Source organism: Catharus ustulatus, chromosome 10, assembly GCF_009819885.2.
Source record: "Catharus ustulatus isolate bCatUst1 chromosome 10, bCatUst1.pri.v2, whole genome shotgun sequence".
Classification (NCBI taxonomy): domain Eukaryota; kingdom Metazoa; phylum Chordata; class Aves; order Passeriformes; family Turdidae; genus Catharus; species Catharus ustulatus.
This window is the reverse complement of record NC_046230.1, coordinates 2095162-2114982: the sequence shown is the minus strand read 5'-3', so window position 1 is coordinate 2114982 and position 19821 is coordinate 2095162. Positions and strand designations below refer to the sequence as shown.

At 48.7% G+C, this 19821-nt stretch overlaps 1 protein-coding gene across 1 annotated transcript in view; it reads right to left on the bottom strand.

Annotated features, from left to right (window-relative positions):
* Positions 1-18791, bottom strand: part of GPC1 (glypican 1) — a 193081-nt gene extending 174290 nt beyond the window's left edge. Inside the window, exon 1 of the mRNA XM_033068819.2 lies at positions 18543-18791. Coding sequence (XP_032924710.1) covers positions 18543-18699 — 157 coding nt within the window. The 5' untranslated portion in view covers positions 18700-18791. The remainder of the gene's footprint in view (positions 1-18542) is intronic.
* Positions 18792-19821: the final 1030 nt, after the last annotated feature.

Here is a 19821-nt window from a genome sequence, read left to right as displayed (position 1 = left end):
TTTGCCAGTGCTGTGACTGGCCCTCTTGTGCTCCACTCCAAGATATTATATATATATTATATATATTATATATATTATACCAGTTCTCATTACCAGGACCTGGCAGACATGGCCACTTCTGATGGACTGAAGTCTGCTAACACATGGCTGTTTCACTGAGCTTCACAGAGCCCAGGAATTCCTCAGTTCTCCACAGGACCAAGGCTCCACTGCAGGTGACCTGTCAGGTTCCCTGGGCGGATTCCAGTCAGGAGACAAAGGCTGGAGCAGGTGGAAGCACCAGGGGAGCCCCAGGGTGCCAAGGGATGCCACTGGTGTGCACAATGAGGGGCTGCCAGCACACACCTGCTTCCAGGGTGCCAGGTATTATTTGCAAGAAAACAGCAGCAGCACATCACTGCACAAGTGATAAAACATCACTTAGTGACAAAACACTCAGTTTGTACTGAGTCTTCTGCCTCATGGGGTGGCAGAGATGGGCTGTTCAGAGAACCCTAAAGTTGCTCTCTCATGGAGAACAACAAAATGCTTAGGGAGTTCTTTTTTACAGTTCCTTTTCCAACATGCACTGGGACCCTGGTGATGCTTTTGCTCTGCTTGACTTCTCATTATTGGCTTTTGCAGCACCTCATGTACCTGGGGACACACAGAGGTGTTTCATCAGCCTCAGTGCATAAGGCTGCATGAACTATTAGAGGACTGGAGTCATGACCCAGCTTTCCTTTCCAACTCCATACTCCACATGTCAGGCCAATATTCCTTCTTGCTGAAGAAGGAATGAAGTCAGGTAACTCAACAAAGGATCAATTAAATTAGTGTAGAAAACAAAAGACCAGGATAGGCAAGACCACGTGGATAGTGAGTTTCTTGATATATTAAACTCACCAGGATATTCCATTGCTCTCCCTTTTTCCACATGAATTTTCCAAAACAATTTTTTGAGCCTCCACAATCATGGCTTTTTACCAAGCAGCATCCTTTCTTACTGCCTCAAAACTATAGTCTGCCCTATACACATGCCTGAAAATAAGAGATAGGCCCTGAGTATCTGTCACTGGAGAGGTTAGCTTAGATTGTTTTTAATAGTTTGTGGTACTCATAACTCGTTTTAAACTGACAGGGTAAAGTGATAAAAGAGTAAGATTTGTGTTTCTGAGCTCACATCAAAGAAGAGCTTTAAAGAACCACTAAAAAGGCTGTCAAAAAGAAAGGAAAGCTTTACCTAGCAGCCTAACAAAACAAGCTTCAAAAAATGAGTAATAGTGTCCCAAAACAAACGAACCAGAGAGGGAAAATGTTAGTAGAAAAGTAAATATTTAGCAGGGCCTTTACCTGCTAGGAGAAAGACAAAAAAGCCTGAAAGAAGCCCTGATCATGAGAGAGATGGTTTTTGCTGCAGAAAGAAAGGATGTCCGTAGGATTTGGAAGTACTCACTGTTCTTTTCTGCACTACTGACTACGTTAGAGTCATCAGCCTGAGCTCGGCTCTCCGTTACACTGCACACAGCCTTCAGATTATTCACTCCCTGACACCAATTTCTCTTACAAGGCTTCTTTAAACTTCCCTTTGTACCCCCAGCTTTTTAACTGCCATCACAAGCCTTCAAGGTTTAGCACTGGGAGACAAAGCAGCAGCCTCCTGATGCAAAGATTAATGGCACTCCACAAAGAAGTGCAGACACATGAATTATCCACAGGTCTTTCATTCTCCCAGAGCCTGCTGCCCAGAGCAGTGTGAGACAGGTACACACACACATCCCCTGGAGATGCCCTGGGTGAAGGGCAGCAGCCAGCAACTTTTCCTGGTGGGTGCTTCCCTCTGGATGCATGATGCACAGAGTGGCAGCAGCTCTCACAGCTTCTTCTGCTCTGTGCTGAACAATCCCAGAGCAGATGGTGCTCAGGGCTTATACCTGGAGCAGCGCTCAGCAATCTCAGAAATGTGTTCTGATGTGCACTTCCCCTAAATTGTCTTTGCCATTCCCTAAACAAGAACTCAGCCTCATGGATAAGTAGCTCCTCAGTCACTTGGCTCAAAGGGAGTCCATCATCCAATTCCAGTAAGCACTGCTCAGCGGGGATGCAAAAAGAGGTTTTGGCAGCACCCACTGCTGTTGCCAGCCAGCATCTTTCCGGTGCTCAAGTCACTCCAAGCAGCTCAATTTCCCTTCTCAAACTGCACCACTACAGTTATCTGATATTGTCCCCTTTCTGCAGGCAGCCCTTACAGAAAAGAAGATGCAATCACTTCCCCAAATCTTGACTTGAATTGTCTTTTGAACGCAACTCCTCCCTAGTATTAAGCTTATTAATAAATGCTCTTTTACTGATTCATCCAAGTGAAGAACTACCATGCAAGTTCAAGAGCTTTGCTAATTTAAAAGAGAGAAAAGTGCTATTTTATACAATGGGAGAGGAACTTAGCTTGCTGCCATGGGATTTTGTGGGCCAGACCTTGTCCAGCAGGTTTAAAGAGATACTAGATAATAGTCATGGACAAAAGGTCTGTGAAGGACTGGGCAGAGATGTACCCCTGATATCCCCTCTGGAGAAGCTGTGGCTGTTTCGGAGTATGAAGTGACAGACCCCAGAAAGGTGGCACAGCCACACTCAGTGTGTGTTCCTCAGTGTGTCCTCTGCTAGCACTGTCAGACACAGCCTCCAGGGTTGAGTCAGCCCATGGGGTGACCTAGTCAGACATTTCTTACCTTCCTGCAGGGCACCCAAGCCCCTCACACACCACTCCTAGGCCTGGCTGTCAGAGCAAGAGCCAGCTGCCCTGTGGAGGCCAAGCAGACACCACAGATGGTAGCTGAAGAGCTCGGAAGCTTTGAAGCCCTACTTCTGTACCATCAGCAGGCACAATACACAGCCCAAAGCACAGGGTGGGAGACACTGCAGAGGAAACCAACTTAGAGTTGCCATCACCTTGCTCAAGTTTCTGTTGCAGATACCAAAATCTGAATCTTGCCTCAGCTCGGTGGGTCAGTTCAGCAGGGAATGCTGGTGTATGGACGAGGGCCACGCGAGCACCTCCACATGCACTGGGGGAGGGAAACAAATGACCCAATACATGTCAAATTTTATGCCAGCTTGATGTGTTGCATGCATGTGTGATTACTGCAGAAACCAACCTGGGTAATTACAGCCATCTGCACCCATTACTACCATTTGTATGTGTATTCATAGAAACTGCGCATTAGTTAGGCATGCCATTGCACAAACATATTAACCAGCTAATTAATTAAAAGAACAGACCTTCTCTGCTTAGGAGGAGCCCATCACCCACTAATCACAAGAATATATTTTCTCCATCTGTTAGATCACTTGCTTCCTCCCCAAGGTCAGCAGGGAAGATGCAGCTGGCCTGCAGTCTCCAGAAAGATGTGCTGGGGTGCTAAGCATTCTGTCTAAGTGACTTCCTTTGTGTAGCAAGGCTCCAAGACCATGGCTGTTTCTGGAAACATGGCCATGGCACTCCCACAGTGCTTTTGGATTACCTCAGGTGACCTCTGGGTTAGACACCAAGCATCCTTCCACCCCTCCCAGTACTCCTTTGCCAAGCACAGGAGGGCTCATTGCCCCTAACAGGGCAGCACTCTGGCAGCCCAAGTGCACATCCCATACAACCCCTCCTGCCAAGCTGGGCCCTCTTCTGGCTCCTGTTTCTACAGCAAACTCCCAAAGCAACAGCAGATTATAAATATACAGGGGACGGCTGTGCCCCAGTGCTTCCCTGACATATGGTTCTATCTTCAGTCAGAAACTCTGCATTTAAATTTAGGGATGGAGCAGGAGGTTAGGTTTCAAAGTTCCAAGATAAATCCCCTGGGAGGAAGCAATGAGGCCAGATTTTTGTCCCTGCAGTACAGCCTTGAAGCAGATGGGAGCAGAGAGCCAGTTCTGTCGAGCAAAGCACATTCTGGTGGACCCCTGAGAGGCTGTGCCCAACTTCTCAGCTCTTTGAAGACTTGCTGGAGCTCCAGCCCCCTGTACCAGCTGCTGCTACTCCAGCCCTGATGGGGCAGTCACGACTCCTGCTGAGCACCCAGACTCTGGATAGAAAAATATGGCTCCAGCTACTGCCTTATAATAACTCCCTCTATTACAGCAAAGGGCAGCAGTAACTCTTCAGGGTGTATCAATGCCTCCATCAGCTCCCCATCCCTTTCAAAACAAGTGTTTGTGTGAAGGGGTAAGAAGTTACAGGCACAACAGCTTTGGCCATTTTTCATTTGTGATGAAAAAAGGAAAAAGTAAGTTTCAAATCATTGTGAAATATTTGTGAAACAAGCCAACCTCTTCCTTCCTGCACACATGAAATGCAGTGCTGAAGAAGTTACTACAATCCAATAAAGCGTAAAATGCTTCCATCATTTGACAATATAAATACTTACCCTAGTTATAGAAGAGCTCAAGACAACTCCACAATAGATTTAATTCTGGTTTTCCTAAAGCTAGAGAAAATTTTCTAGCTTCATATTTTTTTTAAAAAGAAAAAAAACCAATTTCCATCGCTCCCAGATGTGGGAGACCCGTTGCAGCTGAGGGGGCTCCATCAAGTGAGACCTGTGCAAACACTGCACTTGGAGCACCCCAGTTGTTGCCAGGCTGTCTGATCACTTTTCACTTGTCAGGAAGCCTTCTGGTATCTCCTACCCAGCCCTCTCATTCTACAGCTCCAGAGATGTCCTAAGCTCTGCAAAGACACCAAAATACCAGGGTGTAGCTGCTGCCTGCACTCCTCTGAACTGCTGCAAAGGACCAAGGGCAGGACCAAGGGCTGGAGCAAGGGACCACAACACACAGGCACTTGGATCATTTCTAGATGTTTCTGCTGCAGGACCACATCACCATCACTGTACATGTTCAACACACAGGCACTTTCCCTACATTCTTCTCCAAGCACAGACTTTTTACTGTTCTGCAAAGCACCAAATTATGTGCTTAATTAATCATGGATCCATGATTTGGTCCAGTGCCTTCTCAAACTAAGGAAAAATGCCTTCAAAGAAACTGCATTTAAACGTGGTCTGAGCAATGCTGTCTTGCCCCTGTCCTCTGCAGGGGGCACAGAGCCAGGGCAAGCCTTTTGGGAGAGCCTGCAGCCTTGGGTGCTCCCAACCTGCCTGCCCCAGCCAGCAGGAACTGCTCCCTGGGCAGAGTTATCCTCTCCTCGTGCCTTCTGACCACCTCGGCCGTGCTGAATCCAAAAGTCATCCAAACAAAACCTGCCATCCTGGATCCCTCAATCATCTCAGAAGCAGCAAACATGCTGAGTTAAGTGCAAGGTAAGCAGTATTTTTATTTGGTTAATTAGAATTGCTCATCAAATGAAAACAAAGGAGTGATTTACTGCAGAACTGGTACAGGTAGTTGTTGCATAAGTACATTCCTGCATATTTGGCTACATTAGGAATATTTTTTAATTAACAGTTTCTCCTTGGCTAAAGCAAACCATAGAAAATAAAGAAAGAGAAGTTTCACACAAAGATACTGCCGAATCCCTCAACTGCCAGCTACTTTTTTTCTGCAGGGAGGATTTTAAATTAAAAGCAGATTGCCTTCATTAGTGTTACCAGAAGCCATGTAACTGCCAAAGCTGACAGAAACACAACTGTGATTTGCAGATTTGGCAAGTGCCATTTTCTCTTTCTGCAAATGTGGGTAATGTCATTTGTATTAAAGGGCTTTCGTGGGGGACACTGCAAAAAAAAACACAACTCCTTCCCCAGGAGAGGAGAAATACCTCCAGAGCAGCAATTTAGTAATCTGGGGCTCTCAAGCTTTCTCTCCTTGTTAACTTTGCAAGAAAGTTCATTGCATTAAATTTGTGCTGAACATGGTCAGACAGTATGAATGTTAAAACTGTCTTCTCCTGATGACTGAGCAGAATACAGTAGCAAGCCCAAAATAAACATTTCAACAGTGATCTTTGACATACAGCCATACTCAAGCTTTCCATGACATGCTGCCAAACCCTTAGAAGCCATTCAGCACCAAAATCCCTATTTTCTTTACTTCATTTTAGCTGAAAAGGCTGATGATAGGAAAGCTACATTTCCACCTAGGGCAACTGTGTCTGCAGGGTTCATGCTCTGCTCCAGAGACCCAACCTTGGTGATAAGGGTTAAGCCTGGGTAGCATTTTTACTGATTGCTGTGTGAATAGCTGCAGAGCAGAGGGGGGTGCATGAATGGACTCCACATGCCCTGCTCCTCTCCCCAGTGCATCAGTCTCCCCCAAATTCTGCTGTCCAGGTCAGCAAGAAAACTTAAGATACATAACAGAGGTGTTAAAACCCATACAGGTATATCTCAGTTTATGTTAGATGTGACACAGCAGTCACTGTTTTTGGAGCTGGATGAGCTGCTGATGTGACAGCAAAGCCACAGGGGTGACCCTGACCCCCGTGTGCTCCCTGGGGCTGGGAACAGACCCTCAGCACCAGCAGTGTCCCCCTGGGTGCTGCTGGCACAACCTGCAGCCATGGCCAACACCTGCTGCTACAGAGCCTCCCACAGCGAGAAAACAATGGAAAGTACAAGATGGAGAAACAAGAGAAATGGGTAATGTCCTGAAGAACCCAGATGCTCAGCAGCATGGCTCTAGAGATCACAGCACCCCCGAGTGAATGAAGGGTTTATTCCCCCAGCTGTAGCCAAAATGGGAAGGTCTGAACACACTGCTAAACTCTGCAGGAAGTAGTCCAACACAGCATTACCACAGTCACAAATGTAAAGTCTGTCTGCAGTAATTAGGATTGTACTACATATGATTTATTAGACACTGTCTTATAATCAAGACTAAAATAGCTGCCTACATTGTAGTTACCAATTTCTTAACTGTCTAAAAATAAAACAACAAATGTAATGCAGTGCCAGACATGGAACCAACCGAAGTGATGCTAACCTCCATGGAGCCTGCAAAGGTAACCACAGCCTGCTGGTAACCTTCAATCCAACCTGGAGTTGAACACCCAGTGACTCTGCAATTTTGGTTTGTATCTTCAAAAGAACCAGAGAAGCCAATTCTGTCTCTGTAGTCCAACTCTGTTTCACCACATAGTGAACAGACTTCATTATCCATTGAACTGAACACTAAGTAACAAGTTAACAATAATTAAACTGAAAGAGACACAGATTAAAGGAATTTATTATTCCCTGATCTGCAAAGCAAATTGTTTAGATACCTGCAATCAATGAGTAATGATGAAACAGAGTAAAACCCCAACAAACCAAAGAGCCAACAACAGGCTCGTAAAAATCTGTTCAGTAAGGCCCATGTATCTTCGTTAGCTGAACAGCACAGCATTTTAATCAACAACCCCCCCCCATCTTTATGTACCAGGAGATCAGAGGCAGAATGTGGCCCAAAATTATACTGTTTATTATTCATGTATCACAGGACTGATGAAGATTTATGGTCCCATTGTGCTAAGTACTGTATAGTGAAATTCGGAGAAATAGTGAGAATCAGTACTCCAAGAGTTATAATTCAAAGACAAATTACAAAAACAAGGTATTGTAATTTAAAGACAGTAATGAACAGATGGGGATTGGAGATTCAGACAGATAAAGCAACTTGCCCAAGACAATGACACATGTGCCAGACACATGTGCCAGAGCAGAAAATTTAACTGATCTCCGGAGTACCAGCAACGGATTTCACTCATGTAGGAAAATGCTGTTACTCCTCTTTGATTTCACTAGATGTCATATTTCATAAGCTAATAAATAAGTTCAAAAATTGCTAATGTTACATGGCAGTACTGGAAGGATTTTCTTTCATCCCTCCCTCCTCAGAAGACCATGATTAACAAAAGTCCTCTGTCTACACCTACACCTGATGAGGCACAACTACAGCATTTGCACAGAATCACAGAAAAATTGAAGCCTTCAGGTCTTGTGCAGTCATCTAGTCCAACCCCTCATTCAAAGAAGAACAAACTAGAGCAGGTGCTCCAGGGCCTGGTCCACTCAAACTGCATGTCTTCAAGGATGGAGATGAAAAAATCACACCACCTCTCTGGACCCCTGTGCCTGAGTTCAGTCACTCAGGTTGAAAAAGTCTTTCCATGTATGAAAGGAGGATTTCCCCAGTTCCAGCTCATGTCCACCACTCCTGTCCTGCTGCCACACACCAAGCCCAGCTCTGTCTCCTCTGTTCCCACACAGTGAGTGGTTGCAGGCAGCAGTGGGATCTCCTCTAGCCCTCTTTCTTCTGGACTTCACTTGCTGAACAAGCCCAGCGTTCAGAGCTGCCCCTTGGGCACACTGTGCCAGAGCAGCTCCACTGCAGCCACACCTTTCCTGGACAGGTACCCTGAAATGGGGCATTGTGCTCCAGACACAGCCCCAAGGCCACCAAACACAAGACTGTAAGGCACTTCACACCCTTTAGTTAAATAAAGGATGCAAATATCTAATTTTCTTCTATCAGTTATAGTATTTTTATGCATTCCACACTACACAAACCCTGCAGCCTCCAGGTCACAGAACAACACAGGAACATTGTTTTTGCACACCACTTGTGAACATTTGCTGATCCAGGGGTCTCAGCATATGGAGGCACACCAGGCTTCCAGAGCAACCATTGCTCCCACAAAGAACCCTGGAAAGGGACACCTCACAAATCTTTTTCTGTAGTTGGCAAAAAGGATAGCCAGGTCAGCCTGAGTGATGTAAAGTGCTCAAAATATATCAGTGACAGCAGGATAACACAAGACACTGTGCTGTTGGACACACACACATCAGCAGATACATTTAGGAATTTCAGCCCTAAAACCTGTCACACAGTGTTTTGCTAACAGTGAAAAATATTTAATTTACGACTGTGACAGGAGATCTCTTCAGTGCAACACAAACAGTAGCAGCAGTGTTACTAATTAAACCAAAACTCAAGCTCCCAGACAGCTGATCTAGGATAGTGGGAGAAGTGATACTGCATTTCAACACAGTGGCTTTCTCTCCTGGTTTACAAGTAAAATGTGCCGCCTGTCAAAAGGTGTTTGCTCTCTGTTTATTTTAAGAATAAAGTCACAGCTTAGGCTTTACTTATTTATATTTGCTGGCACCTGTGAAGATTTACTAATAAAAATTCCATTTTAATTATTTTTGCAGAAGTGCTATCAACATTTGGTTTAGGTTTTCCCTGGATGTAGTGCCCTAAGGAGCAGCATAGTCACTCCACTCAGCCATCCTGATACAAAAGGCTTGGCACAGAGACATTTGGGGCTTTAGTGATCCCACAGCTGAGCAGTGCAGGATACATGGATATGGCAATGCAAGTTGTCCCCTGTGCTGCTGTTGAGATGGGACAAACCAGGGGGTGTCAGAGGCAAGCTCTGCATGCCAATGGCACTTTTATACCAACTGTGGAAGCAGAGCAACGGAGTCCCAGCTTTGGGATGAGCCATTCCTCCATTGATGGATACATTCAAGCCACACCAAGCAAAGGTATGTGCTACATCGAAACACAGGGATCACACTGTGCCCCAAAGATGACTTTGCCTGGATGAGAGGTGTTTGTGGGCACAGGGCACACGGCCAGGTAACACTCACCCCTCACAAGCTCAGCATGCGGCCACCACGCACCTGCAAAAGTTTGTGTTTTGAGCACAGAACAGACCTGACACGAATCATAGAATTGTTTAGGTTGGAAAGGACCTCTAAGATCATTAAACCCAGTTGTTAACCCAGCACTGCCAAGCCCTCCCTTGCAAAAGACAAACTGGAACGCTTCTCTGACCTCCCCAGGCTCTTCCCAAGGTCTCCTCCACACCAATCCCCCAGCACACAACAGCTGGGACACTGCTACAACCCAGAGCCATCGATGGATGGGGCACAGACTGGGGGAGCCTGAGTGAGGGATTTCTACCCACAGATTCTCATTATTGTGCAGCCCTTCCTCAAATTCACAGCAGATGAGTCCCTCAGCTACGCTTTGGCCTTGAGAACCTCTCGAATAAAAATACCAGCCTCCTCCTCCTCCCTCATCATGGAAGCCTCCCGGAGACCTCCCACAAATGCAAGGGGAGAGAGAGGGGGGTTCTTTTGCAGGGGTTGTTTGGTATTCTGTCACAAAGCCAAACAGATGTTTGTAAAAATCTAAACTGGTTCTACAACTGTTTTAAACCCTGGCAGCTGTGCACAGCGAGCAACTGCACTGGGGGAGAAGAGCACTGCTCTCACATCCAGGGACTGGAGTTCAATAAACCAAACTTCCCATGAGTTACTCAAGCACTCTCATTCCAATTTAGCGTTTATGGCAGAGGAAACTGCTGAAACAAGAAAAGTGAAGCGGCTTTTCCAGCTCCATGGTGAAAATTTGCATGCAGATGGGGACTAGGACTAGCCTCCCTCGTGCCAGACCCAGACAGTAATTACAGCACCCAGTTTGCAGCACGCGGCTTATCTGGGGAGGAACAGACACACTCTGGGACAGCAGCCCTCACACAAAAGTCTGTTGTGCTTGGCACTCACTTCAGGATCAATTATACAATGAAATCACCACAAACTTCAGTGCAGCAACATGAACTGTGAGCAGAAGAGACTGAAGTAGTCTCTTTATATCTGTATTTTTTAAAATGGAAAATTAATGGTAATTTCTGGCAGTGCTTTTATTACGTTTTTATTTATGAACGAAAATTACAACTATGGATTTCTAAAATACTCATCTTTTAGAAACCTGCCCATCCAAATGAATTATACAGGATAGTTTTACAATCCTATAAAATACTAATTTTTGCAAGCCAAAACTATTTGTCATAGAGTATTTGCATTTCAGTAATATAAAAGATTGACTGTCTACATAAGTACTACCATGTTCCTCCCCAAAACCACAGCAAAACTTCTGTTGTTGTTTTCTTCTCTTTTTTATCCTTCAGAAGAATGCATGGCAATTGAAAAACTGGTTTTACTCACGTTGCTAGCACGGGAGTCTGTAACAGCTGGGTAATTCTGTATTTCTGATTCATGCTGCACTATACAGAAAGGCACATAAAATCAAATTAGTTTTATAATTTCTATATAGGCAACACAGTTGTGATGAGTGTGGTTTTTTACAACACCGAAGCAACAGCATAGCGAAAAACTGTCACCATGCTCTGTTTATTTGAGCTTTAAGAAAGAAAAGTTTTCCTCCGTATCTGAAGAATTCCAAGTAAAACAGGAACACATTACTGGGCAGAAGTGACTGACCAAGCTCACAGCCCTGTCACGTTCAGACAAGCATTTTAAGTGTCTGCAATCTAAAGCTTCATTATTTTCGCAGAACAATCTGGCAACGGAGGTAACCCGATTCCCTGGGAATCGAATGTTACTTAAAGACAGGTTTCACCTGTCAGGGATAGAACATATTCTGAGCAACAAAGTGTCAGGATATACAGACATCATCTGTCCTTCACAGCTAACAGAGAACGGAGGAAATTTTCTGCTCTCATTCAATTTTGAACTTTATCTACTTTTTGTAACTTTGAGGGGAAATATTCTAATGCAATGGCAGCTACAGCAGTGTTGGGCAAACAAACTACAAAACACAATGGAATAACCTTCAAGCAACTGCTGTGAGGGTTCCTGCAAGCTTTAGGATCTGCCTTCCCTGGCTCTCTCCCCATCAGGATGGGGCAGAGTTACCCTTACAGCCATCACTAAAACACAGGCAGCAAAACAAATGTGACTTTTTCCCAAGTAAAGTTAAAGATGAAGAGATTGTTAGGGACTTGCTCCAGGCCACCATCCCTACAAGCTGTCCGCTCAACTCAACCTCTCCTTCCTTCTCACACCTGTGCCTGGGAGTCAGTACTTGAAGGAAAATTGGGAAAAAGACCCAATACCAGCCTAGCTTACAGAGGTAGAAAGGAATGACTTAGGATTTTCAGAAAGACTCAGTCTGTGCAGCAAGTTCAGAAGGGGCAGATGAAAGCTGAGGAGAGCACTTGATGGAGACTTTCCTGCCACCCAACCAGAGGCAGCACGTCCAGCCCCTTTCTCTGGATTCACACTCACCTGAGCAGAAGCTCCTGCGGAAGAAAACCAAGAGGGTGACTCTAGGTTTGCTCCATGCCCTCTGCAGGGCAGAACATTGCAGGGACATGTACAGGACATTGCATGCCCTGTGCCCAGAGCAGGCAGAGTCCAGCCCTGCCATTGTGGATCTGGATGTGCTTCCATCAGTGACACCCAGGACAGGATAGGACACCTCGCTGACAGCAGCTCTCTGCAGGGGCTTTTGCTACTGCTTCCCTGAGCAGGAGCAATATGAGCACTCACCACCTTGGGGGAAAGCAGCACTCCTGTCTGGAGGCAGCACCTGTCCTGTCACAGAAGTTAGGCAGAGCCAGCTGAGCCAGCTGTGTGCCAGAACAGCCTGCTGTTTTGACAGTATCCCCTCCCTGGGGCTACCTGCCTGCCTGCTGCATGTACACAGAAGCATCCCATGGGGCAAAGAAAGAAACCCAATATACAGAAACATGTAGCATTCAGCAGGGACCTGAGCAGCAAACAGAAATTAAAGCTGTTTTCCCCAAGGAAGCCTGTGGAGTTCCACAGAATTGAGATGTCTACTTCCCTGGTCTTCCCCTGAAATTCTCAGTTGAATGCTGGAAGCAAATACAAAATTTCTCCTTGTGCCAGTGACACCTGCCAGTCACTCCCCCAGCTACCCTGCTCCTCATACCCACAGCCCCACAAGACAAGCAGGAGGAACACATGAGCTACTGCCACAAGACCAGAACTGCAGCCCTGCCCCAGCCACACAGTGCTGAGACTACTGCAGACAGCAGGGTCAGGATCCTGCTCAGACCAGCAGCTCTCTGAGGCTGGAGCCATCCTTTCATCCTGCCTTCCCCTGCCATACTGTGCCTAATGCAATTTGATGCTGCAATAAAAATAGATGATCCTCAAGCCCCCTCCCCAGCCCAGTGGACACTGGTGGGTCAGGCACAGAGCCTGTGCTCAGCTGCTGCTCATGGGCAGGTGCTCCAGGGCCTCTGTTTCTCTGTTTTCAGTTATTGCTGTTGTAACCTACAGGCAAAAACCTCTGGCTTTAAATACACATTTTTGATAACGAAGTTACCAGCTCCTGCCTTTGGCTAACTCAAAGCACACTTAATTACTGAAGTCACCCAGAGGAATATATCTATCTGGTCCCCTCCACATGAGACAATTGTACTGAAAGCTATAGAACATTAAACCAACTGTTTTACAATCACTGCCAAAAACCACACATCTCCTATCAAGCCCATCCAGAGAACCCAGACATTGACTGACACGTGTTCTTAAATAAAACGGGGCACTTGCAGGGCAGGAACAGGAAAAGGGGGGGATGAGGTGAGTTCTGCAGTTTCACACAGTGGTGCTGGTGGGTGTCTCCAGCTATACATCCATGCAAATTTTCGGGAAAAAGAAATAGCAGGCTTTTGCTTCACCAACAAAAGAAGCTGTTGAAATAGGGGGTTTTTTTCAGACACAGCTGATAAGGATAATTACGTGGTGGAAAGCTTAGTCATCTATCTCCCAGCGACAGAAAAGCAGAATCTCTTAAAATATCGCCGGCAGCACGGGGCTGCCGGAGGGTGCCCGGCCGGGAGCGCCGCTAGAGGGCAGCGCCCTGTGCACGGACCGGCCCGGAGCGCCCTGTGCACGGAGAGCGGCCCGGAGCGCCCTGTGCACGGAGAGCGGCCCGGAGCGCCCTGTGCACGGAGAGCGGCCCGGAGCGCCCTGTGCACGGAGAGCGGCCCGGAGCGCCCTGTGCACGGAGAGCGGCCCGGAGCGCCCTGTGCACGGAGAGCGGCCCGGAGCGCCCTGTGCACGGAGAGCGGCCCGGAGCGCCCTGTGCACGGACCGGCCCGGAGCGCCCTGTGCGCGGAGAGCGGCCCGGAGCGCTCCGAGCGCCCGCCCGGCCCGGCCCGGCCCTGCCTCCCCACACACCAACACCTGCCCCACGGAGCGAACGGCACAGCTCCCTGCTCTGCCTCGACACAAACAGCGCTCCGAGCCCAGCACGCCACAAAGGCCCTTCTGATCTGCCCCGAACGAATTCAGTTCATTAAGGGGATGCTGCTGCTTCTGGGAATCCTCCGTGGAGCTGATCTTGAGAAATCCCTCCTGCCCTGAGGAAATACAACTCAAATGGAATCACCACCTCAGAAAGTGCTGATCAACAGAGTGCCCCTTTTAGTCATGGGTGACAGATCTTTCCTTGGGAATGGAGGAGCCCCAGATTTTATGTTTCAAACCACAGATGTAGGCTTGTCCCACTTTGGAAGTGCCAGCAGCTGAAATGCCCTCCAAGATGGGGTCCCATTACCCCCTTCCAAGAGCCGGATCAAGTCCCAGCTGGTTGCCAGACCTGTTCTCTACTTAGATAACATTTCTCTAAAGGGCTCCAACACATACACTTGACAATGTTTTCATCATAAAACCCAATTATACAGCCTAAAAGGACCAAAAGATTTTAAAAATTGTTCTGATTCCTTTCAGCTGAGGAGCCAGGGAAGGATCTGTGTGAGATGTGTGACTGGATGGCAGCCTGGCAAAGTCCAGCTGGCTTCTTTCTGTACCATCCTCTTCTTTAGCTGCCCTGCACCCACTGTCACGTTAACAAGATCAACCTAATAGCAAGCCACGTCTAGGAAGGATTAGTCTCAGGAGTAAACAAACCAAAGCAGAAGTCCAAACCAAACAGAAAACAAGGGCCAAGCACATTCACATCAAATCACAACCCTCAGATCTTCTCCAGTCCATGAGGGAACTACCTGTGCCTGAGACACTGGGGAGCAGTCACCCATCCAACATCAGTAACCCCAAGACACTCCCATAAGCCAGAGAAAGCTGGATATCCCCCTCACAGGGCCATATTTTGTGGTATAGGCTCACTCTCTTCTATCCCAAGTCACACGGTGAGCCTAAGACAACCAGTCCCCAACGCATGCACTAAGAAGCACCCCTGGAGCAGGGTATGTCTCCCCATCAGTCCCCAGAGCAGGAGACCTGCAGTGGGGTGATGGAGTCTGGGCAGCAAGAAGCTGAGACAGCAGAAACAGTTGTTGCCTCCAGAAGACTCAAGAGGGAACAGAAAAACTGGAAGTTCTCAAACTGGTTTCCCGTACTTTGTAGCAATCAGAGAAAGGTGAAACGAAAAAGGGGAGTGGGAACTCTCTCCAACACGCAGGAAAGCTGTGATCAAGTTAGTAGTACATCTCTTAGGAACAAGTGGTGTAACTTGCCCAAACTCAAGGAGTAGGGGGCTTTCCCCCCAGCATTATAAACTTTCTTGTAGGCAGATCTTTACCTGAGACTCTGGGTGCATGGCTATCTGTCAGGATTGCTAACACGAGCAGACACTTCTTTCATGCTTGGGAATTTTGCCATTGACTTCAAAGTACTGAGATATAACACCTTGTGTATTCCCTAAACACACTTAATAACAGCACCTGACACATCTGAAATGCTTAGACATGTTAAAGGCATTGTACAACATTAGCAGAAAACCAGGAAACCCTGTCTAGGTGGTTCATGAGAAATCTGGTAAGCCAAGAGTCTATCCCTGCATCAGATGCTTATCTATTAGCCAGCTAATAACTGTGACTGCTGCTCCAACTGATCTGTACAGCCACAAGCAGGGACTACCTTCTGGTGAGCTGTGGAGACACTAGATTATTCATGATCCTCTTCAATCATAACTAAGAATTCAGATTAGAAGGTGTAAAGCATGCAGTAAGTGCTCTAAACCCAACACAAACACAGCCAATCTGAGTCAGAGCCTGCACGCTGGGAGCTCGCTGAACTCCTTCTGCAGGGCAGCTCTGGGGGTGCAGGCACTGTGTGGTTTGGCTCCTGGGGCCGGGCTGCTGTGGCACCAACACACACCAAGCAGTGCCCGGAGCCAGGTCAAGGCAGACAGGAGCACAGCAGCCCCACTTTGGGGACAAGGCCACAGGGCTAAGAAATTAATGTTGCACTTTGCTTCAGGGCAAGAAATGGAGAGAAGGAGCAAAGTCTCCCTGGAGAGGGACAAAGGGAAGGGCTTTTGTCTCCAAACAGCTCAGAAATAAAATAAAAATGTGGTTCATGGGGTAGCTCTTAAAACATGGAGAAGGCCACCCTCAGGAAATCTCAGCACAGGTCCAACTGGAGACAACATTGAACCCACTTCATCAACACCTCTTAACTTAGCCAAAAGTTGCACCATCACAGAATCACCAGAGTTGGAAGAACTCTTCAATATAATTTCATCCAGTCATCAACTCAGCACACCATGACAACCCCTTACCCACAACTCCAAGTGACTCCACCACCTCATGCTAATGCATGGCTACTCTTGTCGTGAACATTTTTTTCAGCTATCTAATCTCAACTGCCTGGCACAACCTAAGACCATTCTCCTTTCACTAGGAACGTGGCAGCAGACACCTGCCCCTCCTCAGCTGTGTGCCCTGGATGCATTCACAGGTGGCAGTGGTGTAACCTGACAAGGCTCCATGCAGGTGACAACCCCCATGGTCAGCAAGCTGAACTGCTGCCACCGAAACCAGCCTGAAGCAAGGGGCAAATGTGGAATTATGAACTGCATGGTCCTGTACTTGGTACGTGTGGGGACACTGGAAGGAGGGTCTTGAGACTTTTCTTCTTGGACACAGCGAAATTGGCACTAACCTTTGCACTAACCTGCACAGCTACTAAAAAGCATCAAGGATACACAGCACTGTGCTTTATCAGGCCATTTCTAAGGTTGTATCTATACTCACTGATGGTTTAACTGCACTGGCAAGTAATACAGCAACACAAAAATGCATTCCTGAAGATGCATCAGTTAGGAGGTAATTACCAATGAAAATCACCAAGTCTGGTCGCTGTTTTAAACAGCAGGCTAATGGTAGCAGCAGCAGGTTTATGTCTGGGACCTTCTTTCTCCAAGCACTTCTTCATACTACTTTCCATGTGGTATTCCTCAAGTTTTCATGGCATTTATCTACAGAGTTCCCCTGTCATCAGTAACAGCTGGTTTGATACCACAATTTAAATTTTTTAATTTACTGTGCCATGAGACTGCCAGCATGTATGCTCACACCAACACACAGCAGGAAAGAAAACTCCTGGATCCTGGAAATCTGTGTCCTGACACTTCTGGAGCCTCAACAATTTGCAGGTACAAGATGTTTTACTGTCTGCTAACCTGCGATATGTGACACTTGTAACCGCAGCTGTGACTGCCCTGTGGTACTACCCCTGTGCACAATGCTGCAGCCACCTCCACCAGTGTTTGTAAACATTCAGCCTTCCAAGAACTTCCCACTCGAAACACCACAGCTAATGTATTCACATCTGCAATAATTAGATGCAAATTTATAAAAAGCCACTTTCTTGCTCAACTGAAGTACTATTCTATTAATAGTGATGTTCAAATGATTCTGAAACTCCCCACTGTTTAACTTTGAGCACTGCTCGTTTTACTTTGGAAATTTACTCTCAGTTGTAACTCGACAAAGAAGGTATTAATATATTCACATTTATGAGGCATGTGTATGGTTCAGCCTTCTCTATTCATAGGTCAGACAACAAATTGGTTTCTCTGAAAAATTATCTGATGAAATATTCAACATAAGGCATTGTGTAGCTTAGATGTGCATTACAAACTGCAGTTTTACTGGGGTGTCCCTGTAGATTGGCTCTGGCACGTACGCCTGCATGTTTTATGCTTTGTCTGAAGGAGGAAGCTCCCGCAAGTGAGGAGAAGGCTCTTGGATACGGGTCACAAGTTGGTGTATCAAAACTTTGATGAGAATTTTAAAAAAACCTACAATGCATCAGCGTATTTTCCCCAAGCCTTCAGAGGAAAAAAGCCAAACACAAGACAAACCAGACCCTGAATATTCTTTGTTATTTCAGTTGTTTCCAAAGAGGAAGAAATCGACCAAGATTTATCCAAAGCCAGAATGAAGGCGAGAGGACACACTCTAACGTAGGTTGCACAGGTTTCCTCTGCACTTCACGTTTGACACGGTCATTTTACTCCTGCTTCATTTTTAGTAAGTGGCAAACACCATTTACACGCTTGCTTCCCATCCAGAAGAAGATTTAAATAAATCAATTCCTCTCTCACAACATTATGAGAGCATTTTCCAGCTCGGCACCAAACCCCTTACACTCAGATCATTCTGATTTCTGAACCAAAACCCCGAAACCCCTTTCAGTTGTTCTCAGAACAGAAGCAACGAGACAATGAGAAAAAAGAAAGAACCATCACTGAGCACTTGGTGCGACCACCCCCCTCTCACAGTTCCGTTCGCATCGCCGCTGCCGGGGACAGCCCGGGCAGCGCTGCCAGCGGCGCTCAGAGGGGCGAGGGGAGCCCGACTCCGGGGGAAACCTCTCAGCTCCGACTTCTCGCCGCCCACGACCCGAGACAAACTCCAGCGTGGGGCGGCGAGCGCTCCCCCGCCCGCGGCTCCCGAGCCGTGCCCGGGCATCCCCCGGCTGGCAGCGGCTCCAGGGCTGCCCCGAGCGGGGCACGGCGCCCTCGGCCCCCGCGGGACTCACCGGAGATCTCGGCCTGGGGCACGCCGCTGAGGCTGAAGCCCTTGGCTCCATACAGCTGCCGGACCTCGGAGCAGCTCCTCGCCTTGCTGCCGCTGTCACCGCGAGCCGGGGCGGAGGCGACACACAGCAGCCAAAATCCCCACGGGAAGACACGCATCCTTGTCCGCTGGCCCCGCCACCTGCCGTGCGAAGGGCAAAGCCAAGGTCCCTGTGCGCGGGGGCGGCCGGGGGGGCGCGGGGTGCGGCCCCCTCCGCGGGCAGCCCCGGCGGGACGGGCGGGCGAGGGCGGCGGGCGGGCGAGCCCCGGTTACCGCGGCGTGCGGGAAAGGCTCCGCCGAGTTCAGCCCCGGACGCCGCCGCGGCTCGGCCGAGGGGGGCAGAGATCCAAGTTCGACCGCGCCGCTTCAAAGCCCCGGAGCGTGAGCGCGCTGAGGGCTTTTGTTCTTAGCGCGGCCGCATCCCCGGGCAGTCCCGCCGCGATGCTGCCGGCTGCGGCGCCGCCGGGCCGGGCGGAGCGCGGCGGGGCGGGGCGCGGGGCGGGCTGCGGGGCTGCTCCCGCGGCGGGGCCGGCCCGGGCTGGGCTGGGCTGGGCTGGGCTGGGCTGGGCTGTGCTGTGCCGGGCTGTGCCGTGCCGGCACCGCTCCACCTGCGCGCCGAGCGGTGGCGGGGCGGCTCCGGGCGGGCAGGGCTTTCCCCGCCGGACGTGGCATCACGCGGGGGCCGCGCCAATCCCGCGCGGGGCGCAGCCCCCGCCCCGCCCCGCGCCCCCGCCGCGGGCGCTGCGCAGCGCCCGGAGCCGCCGGAGCATCCCCGAGCGCAGCCCCGGCCGGGCCGGGCAGGGCATACACGGCCCCGGAGCATCCCCGAGCGCAGCCTCGGCCGCGCCGGGCACAGCGCGCAGTGCTCGGGGCCGCACGCCGTCCATCGGCAAGGACGCGGGGACACCACCGCCTGCGGGGACACCACCGCCTGCGGGGACAAGGCGCAGCGAACCCTTCTTTGTCTGCCGCGGGTCCCGGTGCTTAATCTGAGGATCCGGAGTTCCCGCAGCGCGGTGGGGAAAGGGCCGTGCAGAAGGACTTAAATCATTGCACGCTTAGACCGGCGAGGAGAAAGCAGCTCAACTGAGAGCCAGAGAGTCCCAGCAAGGTCCTGGGGAGGCTGAAAGTGCCCCTTTAAAAGCAGATGTGGGAAGAGAGGGAATTTTCTACGACAGATTCTCAGCTTTGGAGTTTGCTTCATACAACAGCCTACCAGTTCCTGAAACTGGTGCTCTGCA